We start from the raw sequence: 9,462 nt of genomic DNA on the forward strand, positions 1-9,462 counted from the left end.
TTGGGGTAGAATGGGGTTAAAGAATTAATGGGTACATAATTTATAAGTCCAAAAATGTATATAACAACTGCAGATTGTTTCTGTTGAAGGGGCAATCTAAGCAATTTAACAAAAATGAATATATGAAGGAATATTAACTAAGAGATTTCTGGGTTTACTAAAGGGTTGGGAGGTTATAAAAAAGCTGATGTACAGAAGAGAATTCAAATTTTACATGAAACTGAGGCCGGGTGGGACAGACAGGCTGGTAGGGCTACTATGCTTCTAGCCACTGCCACTCCTTCATTCCATCTGTCCATCATTCATTCCTCTGCTCCACTTTTCCAACTAACTGCCTTCTGAGTGCGCCAGCCTCACCGCTGGAAATATGCTTCTCTCCCTCCTGGCTAAATAAATAGAGGGTGAAAGAGAGAGAGAGGAGACAGAAACTGGTAGGTTTGGTTCTAGGTCTGAGACTCTTCCTGTGTTACGACGACGTTGTCTCCGTGGAAGCCTGTGATTCAGTGGGGGCGGTTTCCGAGGCGACAGCTGATTCTGTGGCAGTAGAGGGAACTGTGGCATCGGGGAGGGTCTGCTTCTCTGGGGCGACTGTTGGAAGGGTGAAGGAAGAGAGGTCGACCGGGGGAAAAGATGTTACCCCTGGGGGCAGGAGTGGTAGCTGGGACAGCATGGCAGGCATGGGGGGGAAGGGGGTGACTCCGGGCAGGTTCAGAGGAGGGAGGGGGGCGAGTGGAGGGAAACCTGAAATGGAGCGGGGAGAGGAGAGAGATCTGAAAGTGAACACAGGAACATGTACACTAATACATGTTATCCCCTGGGGGCGGTAACTCAATGTTAACAATAGCTGCTAACATTAGCTGCTGGTAGTATAAACCCGCTGTTCAAGGTGGCGGTAGCCCATTAATACCTGCTAACGACACAGCGCTGAGGTCTGGTAGTGCGCCGAGGTTGAGGTTGGTGAGGTTTGGAAGTAGGGGGAAGCTGCCCGGGAGAGGCATCAGACCTACAATAGCACACAAATAAACATATATATTTAGTCAGTGTAGAAAAGTGTATGATTTGATCGTTTCAATTTGATCATAAACCAAAATTCTGAGGAGAAACGTGTGCTGACCTGGTAGCGTGGTGGCGGGGTTGAAGGTCGTGGAGGCAGGGTTTAGGGGGCTCAGGGAGGGGCTGATAGAGGTGGGTAGCAGGGGAACAGTGGGGAGACCTGGGAGAGAAAAACGAGCAGTCAGCAGGGTTGGGGTCAATTCCATTTCAATTCCAGTTAATTCCAAACACTGAAACTCCAATTCTCTTCAATGATTTCAATTAGGAAAGTAGAATTGGGTTTACTTTCTGAATTGAAATTGTCCTCAACCCTAGCCATCAGAACAAAAATGCATTGGAGAGAGAGGATATTTTTTGACCATCCATAGCATTGACTGAGATCATTCATTTCCAATGGGAGTTTGATAGGAGCAGAGGGAGGCCATCTGGAGCAAAGTGAAAAATGATAAGTTTAACCCTGGCGTCACATTCCATTTCATAACCATATTATGTTGCGAAAGAGTAAGAGAGATGAGGTACCTGTCTGAAACTCGCTTGGGATAGTGGGCGGGGCTGAGCTGATTGACAGGCCGGACAGCGAATCCTCGAGCCCCGTGGGGACAGAAGGCATGGCAGGCGGAGGGGTTACAGCTGACAGCTGAACCTGAGCGGGGGAGAGAAATAAGACAGGGAAAAAAAAAGAGATGAGAGAGGGAGGGAGGAATAGAGAAATATGAGAGAGGGGCGGTTGATGAACAGGTAAGGTCAAGTGCATTTAAACAAGTAATTATTCATTTGAATGAACATTTTTCCTCTGACGTGCCTGTCTGAGTTGGGAGTGACATTCTGACATAATGAGCCTCTCATAGCCTTCCCTGATGAGGGGGTGGAGGGAAAGCAAATAAGGGGGGCGGGGGGAAATGCAAAAAAGTAAACACTTCAAATCGATGGGATACTATTATGAGGCTGACACTAAAGCTACAGTATGGGTACTTTAGACTTGGTCTGGTCATTTCAGCCCTCTATTTCCAAAATATGTTATTGCAAAAAGGATGACAAAAAAAAGCATAAAGTGACTGTCTATCGACTGTCCAGGCAGTTCTAGTTGTTCTGATTCTTGGGTCAAGTTCTGGGTTGATACTAACCTGAGTGAATCCATCCTTGAGCGGGCTGATGGGCTCACCACTGGGAAGAGGACCTGGAAAACGGATCTTCTTCCCCTCTTCAAATGGTCGGGTGGGAATTCTGTGCAGGTACCCGTATCCTATCCCACATCCCAGACTGGAACAAGAGAACAGTAGATGATGTCACTCGTCAGACTGAGGTGTGTGTGTGTGTGTGTGTGTGTGTGTGTACTGTATGTTTGTTACCTGCCCTCCCCTCCCCAGGCGCTGTTCGGGGTGATGACCACCTCTCTGCAGTTGTCTGTGTCTGTGTTATAAACATACAGCTTCAGCCCCTTCCCTTCATGGGTCTCTATCAGGGAAAACAGGTCCTCCGACTGAGAGAGAGGGAGAGAGGTGGAAGGGAGGGAGAAACTTCAATGACTTATATCCAAATGCTTATTGGCTAGTTTGTGAAGCTCGCAGTCTTTAGTCCTAGAGTAGAACGCACGGTGTAGTTTTGTCACTATACGCACCTCGTTCATAACGGTGTCGGCTCCTATGATGTAATCAGTGTGGGGCCGCAAGCCAGCCAGGGCTGCTGGAGAGTTAGGCTCCACCTCCTGAGAAAGAGAGAGATACCAAGAATTACACCTGCCTGGTATGAGCTAAATTGGACACACCTTTCGGCTACTGGCTACTCACCAGCACGTGCCAGATGTTCTCATTGGCTCCCTCGAAGCTGCAGAAGCGTATGGAGACTCCCAGCAGGCCCTGGCCACCCCAGAGGTTGCTAGGGATGACGGTGGACTCCCTGAGCTCCAGGGTCTTCGAGGAGTAGACCAGCATCCTGACTGGCTTCTCCACACTGGCCTTCAATAGGTCCTTCAGGGTGTCATTGTCCTTGTTCTGAAACAGAGACAGGATAAATTATAGAATTATAATGAGTAGAACGGACATCCATTAGAGCCGGGATGGGCAACTGGCAGCCCCCTCCTTATGTAGGCCCGCGGACCAATTAAAATGGATGTGGGTACACAGACCCACCCCAATCAAAGTTTCCCCATCCCTGAATTTGAGCTATATATCATACACCAGCATCCTCACCGTCAGTGGGGGTTTGTGTATGTGTCTACAGTTAGTGTGTTGAACATGCTTATTCAACAGCATGTCTACGCATACCAGTCTTTCATTGTTGATGGAGACGATGAAGTCAAAGAAAGGCTCCAGTCCTGCCCGGTGTCCTGGAGAGTTCTCCTGAACCTTGGGAGAAGACAGAGACATCGTGACTTGTAACAACTGTATTTTGAGATTGAAATGGAGCAGCTGGAGCAAGGCTTGAACAAGGAGCAGTTACAGGGTATTCACACTACTGCCTGTGCCATGAGGTCCAGTCTTCTTAGCAGAGGTTAGGGAGCTTCACATCACCTTTGAACATTTAGCAGTAGCCTTAGAATTAAACAGGTATTTATTACAAGCTTCACCTGTTGTCTATCTCAAGATCAATTAGATGGTTGTCACATCAACATATTGATGTGAAGGTTTGAACATGGAGGTCTATACATTCAGGTGGTTAGACAAATGTGTAGAAAGAGGCATGATACTGTGGATTCTGTCAGCAACGTGGCTGCACCTATAAAAGCTATTGTTTTGACAACTAGCTAGCGTTGAGTTGGCAAGCTCATTCACACCTCGTTCATAGCTGTCTGGTTGTTTTTACAGCTAACCTTGTTTGCTAAACAATACATGCAACCAATAAAACAAACACCTTTCAAACGTTTGACTTGTACAATTCCAAAATGCCACTGTAGCAAATGCTGGGGAAAATAACGTTAACACTGCTTATTCGTATTAGCTACATGTAGGCCAGAATGTGATCCCCGGCCTCTATTTGACCGTGAGGCAACAATTACAGTAGGTCCTGCTGAGGGACAACTACTGCGGATGCTTGCTAGCGAGCTAACATTCATTGCAGACATAAAAATTAAAACCAAACACATATCTACCCGAAGAACATGGTAGCCTTCGGATCCTCCTCCCGGTATCTCGGCACTCTGCAATCCCCCCATGACACCCCTAGTATATATCGTATTTAGGGTTTATTGTGAGATATTTTCCTGCTTCGGCAATATTGTTACCCGGTACACGTCGCCCACTCTGCCAGCTGAGCGCTTGTGTTGTTACGTGGCAGACCACCAGGAAACAAGGCTGATGGGAGTTATTCCTAGCCACAGATCTGGAATCAGTTTATCCATCCCAAATTCTAACTTATTCACTAGTGGGGGTAAAATGCAAAACTGACATAAGATCAGTGTGTTGGGGCAAGTGTAGGCTGGTGACGTGCGCAGGTGTAGTTCTTCAGGTGCTGCTTTTTAATTGTGATATATGATATTGGTATAAATATACTGATATGATTATATTGATATATTACATTATATTGATATGAATCATAAAACATAACAAGTATATATGCTGTGAAATGTTCACCTTTTAGATTGATAGTGAATCTAAACTGTCACCGATAAAATACACTACAACAGTGTAATATTATAAACCTTTAATCATAAAACAATGCTATTTGATATGTTTTCATGGTTCTACAACTAGACTATGCTACCAGTGTAATCGTTCACTTAGTCACCATCTGGTGTGTTAACGTGTAATCGTTGGAAAGACTCTCAGGGTCGTTTCACCTTAAAAAGCACAGGAAAGAGGATTTCGACACCCACCATCTTAGATTGTTCTGAAATCAATTCTGTAGTTATCTGTAGTAACATTTGATTTGCGTTCCTAAAACATGACTTTGTTGAAATCTAATGTTATATCTGAGAAATTAAGCTAATTAATTGCACCCAAATTGGTGTTTTTAATTTATAGGATTCAGATAATATTGAATAAATATAGAACCCAACATGAGGAATCCCCCAAAAATATCAAAAGCCACCCTCGGACTCCCCACATCCCACCCCAACAATCAGTATACCATATCAGTTCTCTATGTCTGACAAGAAGTATGAAGCTGCGGTTTGGTGTATTGCTTCTTCACACTATGTAATGTATTCCCTGTGAATCTGGTGATGTTTTTCCCCCCAGTTCAGAGAAATGAGTCATTGAAGTCGCTTGCATTATTTACCATGAATCAGTGTGCAAGATGACACTGTTCCTGATATAGTGTCACTCCCCCCCCCCCCCACACACACACCAGTATACAATATCAGTTCTCTATTTTTGAATATGCGCTTTGTTTGGAGTATTGGTAATAGTAATACTCCAAACAAAGCGCATATTCAAAAATAGAGAACTGATATTGTATACTGGTTGTTGGGGTGAGATTGGTGTGGTATGCATATGTGTGTGTGTGTGTGGGGGGGGGGTGGTCCATCGGTTGACAATTTATTTTGGATTCCTCATGTCTCTGTAGGAAGAAGTTTCATCCAAATCGTATGTTGGATACTATAGTTATTGAATATTGTCTGAATCCTATAAATTAAAATGGCCAATTTGGGTGCAATTAATTAGTGACATTTATCCAAGATCAAATTATATTTAAACAAAATAATGTTTCAGGAATGCCAATCTTACCTGTTTCTAACTACACAAACGATTTCGGAACAATTTGAGATGGTGGGTGTCATGGCTTGCTGAATTGACCTGGAACGACTCTCTCAGTGAAGGTGTGTGTGAATGTGTTATGTGTTATTATCGGGGTCAGAGAATGACAGCTTACCACAGGAGGTTGGTGGTACCTTAATTGGGGAGGACGGGCTCGTGATAATGGCTGGAGCAGAATCTGTTGAATGGTATTCTCTCCATTCCGGCCATTGTTATGAGCCGTTTACCCCTAAGCAGCCTCTGGTGCAGCTTATATACCCATTTCAGACATATACCCATTCCATTACCTGTAAAATTGTAACTTTCAAACAGCCTATTATTTACCACTTTCTTGCAGGCAGGAATCCTGCCTGTTTGGCCCTGTCCGGGGGTATCGTCGGACGAAGCCACACTGTCTCCCGACGCCTCCTGTCTCAGCTTCCAGTATTTATGCTGCAATAGTTTATGTGTCAGGGGGCTAGGGTCAGTCTGTTATATCTGGAGTGTTTCTCCTGTCTTATCTGGTGTCCTGTGTGAATTTAAGTATGCTCTCTCTAATTCTCTCTCTCTCCTTTTCTCTCTCTCTCTCTTTCTTTCTTTCTCTCGGAGGACCTGAGCCCTAGGACCATGCCTCAGGACTACCTGGCCTGATGACTCCTTGCTGTCCCCAGTCCACCTGGTCGTGCTGCTGCTCCAGTTTCAACTGTTCTGCCTGCGGCTATGGATCCCTGACCTGTTCACTGGACGTTCAAAGCATGCAGCAGCGATGTATACTTTTCCCTGCTGGTCATCTGACAGGGAACAGACTAGTAGTGTTGGAAGGTGGGTGAGATTGTTGGCTTCTACTTGGCGGGTCAGGAGGAGTAATTTCCCCTTGAAGGCTTTGACAAGGCTGTAGATCTGATGTGCAAAAAGGCCCTTCCCTTGTAGTTTGGAATTCAGTTAATTCATGAGGACAATGATGTCCATGGTGAAGGCAAAATGAGCCAACCATTCTTTATCTTGCAGTTGAGGGAAATCCACATATTTTAATTTAATTTGCAAAAACCCTGCAATCTCCGACTTCAGGTCCCACACCTTCATGCTTTGAACGGTGAGTTTTCTCATCGTTTTGAGGATTTCGAAGTGTTTGAAAATGAAATGCTGTTGGTTTCCTCTCCTTTCACCTTCAATGTGGATAACGCTCCCACTGACCTGCAACTAGAGCGTATCGATCTTCAGTCTGATGCAGTGATTGTTTTGAATAGTTTTCCAATGTCACCTTCCCCAAACTCAGCCATCTCATGTTAGTGTGGTAGGGGAGATCTTCATGACCCGACTCTGTCCCTTCCAACAGTGAAACAAACTGCCTGTGGTTTAAAGATTTTGCTCTTATGAAGTTTACCACTTTAGTTACTGTATCCACAACATGGTTCATTTTCAGAACACATTTACGGAGCACGTCCTGATGAATAACGCAACGCAGGAAAATAATTTTCTGATCTGGGTTCAGCTCAGCTACTTGATCTTGTATCCTTTTCAAAAGGCCAATGTTTTTTCCTGTCAAGTTAGGGCACCCATCAGTGGTCACACTGGATAACTTTTCAAAACTCAGCCCCAGCTTTGCCACACACTTATTAACATCCTCCAATAAATCTTTCCCTGAGGTTGTGCTCTTCATTGACTGCACTGAAACAAGCTCCTCTGTAATTTCAAATTCTGGGGTTATGCCTCGTAAGAATATCAACAAATGCTCTCATCCAGGGCCAAGGAGAAATAAGGGAAATCCTTTACCTTGTCTTTCAACTGTTGTTCCATATTCTCTGCGATGTCCTCATCACACCATGTCACTGTTCGTCTTGACAGGGAAACCTTTTCAAACAGCTCTTTCTTGTCGGGGCAAAGCGAATGGCTTGCTATATTTAGCAATTTTGTGGAAAGTACATAGCGAGTTCTCGCAATTCCGTCATTTGCTGAATGCAGTTTTGTGAAAAGTCCTTGCTGCTTTTGCAACTGAGAAAGCAACTCTTTCGATGCACTTGCCCTCTGCTCAAAAGACATATTCCTATATTTCTCTTCATGCTTCGTCTGGAAGTGTCGGGACAAGTTGTAGTCTTTCAATACAATGATGCTCTCTTTGCACACTAAGCACACAGCTTTCCCTGATACCTCAATAAAGAAATATTTCGATGTCCACTCTTGCTGGAACACCCTACATTCATTGTCTACATTCCTTTTATTTGAAATCTTTGAAAAAAAATTTTGGGGAGCAATTTCTAGCTAGCTACTATTTGTAACTGTGACGTATGTCAGTCACTGTCTGTCCTCGTGAAGTTGTTATTTATACGTGCCTTCCAAATAAATGTCCCACAATCGGTGGGAGTTAAATTATTACACAAAGGCGAGTATTCCTTGGGCTTTTAATTGGAATAACAAATACATTTTTCAAAACTTTAATATCGCTAATTTCTTATGTGATCTGAGCGTGATTCCGCGGGCTGGGCCACATAAGGTCCCCGGGCCGGCATTTGCCCAGGCTTGTGTTAGACAATGGAAGTGTTAAGAAATTTACCTGCAAAAAAGCAGAGAACCATTCACACAGACCCAATACCTGTGTTTTGGTTACAGGATCTGTGAAAATGTAGGAATCATGACTAGGTCTTTAGGTGGATTTTATTTTACCATGTTTTTTCCCCCTTTAAGAATGTTTTTTTTTAATTATAACCTTTATTTAACTAGCAAGTCAGTTACGAACAAATTCTTATTTACAATGACAACCTACCCCAGCCAAACCCAGACAACGCTGGGCCAATTGTGCACCGCCCTATGGGACTCCCAATCATGGCCAGATGTGATACAGCCTGGATTCAAACCAGGGACTTTAGTGACTCCTCTTGCACTGAGATGCAGTGCCTTAGACCGCTGCGCCACTCGGGAGCCACTCAAGAGATATACAAAAAGCTGGTATAAAAATGCAGGCATGGTTAATTAGTGGGATTTTGGTCTGGGGATAAGTGATACACAGACCAAAATCCCACTAATTTACCATGCCTGTTATTTTCTACCAGTTTACAAATTACAAAGGGAAACCCAGCTGCGAGCTGCTCAGTGATGCAAACCTATCAGACAAGCTAAATGCCTTCTATGCTCGCTTCGAGGCAAGCAACACTGAACCATGCATGAGAGCACCAGCTGTTCTGGATCACTGCGGGATCACAATCTCCATAGCCAATGTGATTACAAAGGAAGACCCAGCCGTGATCTGATGTGAGGCCCGCCAACGACCCAAAAGATTGGGAGATCTTGCTCTCCGAGGCCGACTTGAGTTTTTAATTAGGTCAACATCCACAAGGCCGATGGTATTCCAGGGCGTGCTCTCAGAGAATGCGCAGAACAGCTGGCAGGTATATTCACAGTCATTTTCAACCTCTCCTTGTCCCAGTCTGTAATCCCCATGTTTTAAGATGACCACCATCATTTCTGTTCCCAAGAACTCTAAGGCTTCATGCCATAATGACTACCACCCTGGAGCACTCACATCTGTAATTATGAAGTGCTTTGAGAGGCTGGTTATGGCAACCCTTAGGCTACAATTTCCACGCCCCCCCATCCGTCTGTTTAAGATAGAGCATGGGCTGCGTCTCAATCCACCGTATCTGCCGATATCATTGTTCTTCATCTGTGGTAAAAGGTGGCAGAGCTAGAGCGTAGTTTGTCAGACCATGAGACATCCTGAAAATCGTTCTTCTCACGAAAA

At 44.5% G+C, this 9,462-nt stretch overlaps 1 protein-coding gene across 1 annotated transcript; it reads right to left on the bottom strand.

Moving 5' to 3' along the window:
* Positions 1 to 201: 201 nt before the first annotated feature.
* LOC106600060 (Golgi reassembly-stacking protein 2) lies at positions 202 to 4,328 on the bottom strand. The gene is made up of 10 exons (XM_014191398.3): positions 4,142 to 4,328; positions 3,318 to 3,398; positions 2,841 to 3,044; positions 2,672 to 2,758; positions 2,403 to 2,533; positions 2,178 to 2,313; positions 1,573 to 1,696; positions 1,115 to 1,213; positions 908 to 1,003; positions 202 to 741 (listed from the first exon to the last, which is right to left on the bottom strand). The coding sequence occupies exons 1-10, from the start codon at positions 4,202 to 4,204 to the stop codon at positions 467 to 469; spliced, it is 1,296 nt and encodes a 431-aa protein (XP_014046873.2). The 5' UTR covers positions 4,205 to 4,328; the 3' UTR covers positions 202 to 466.
* Between the last annotated feature and the right edge of the window lie 5,134 nt (positions 4,329 to 9,462).

This window comes from Salmo salar, chromosome 03, assembly GCF_965601325.2.
Source record: "Salmo salar chromosome 03, fSalSal1, whole genome shotgun sequence".
NCBI lineage: Eukaryota > Metazoa > Chordata > Actinopteri > Salmoniformes > Salmonidae > Salmo > Salmo salar.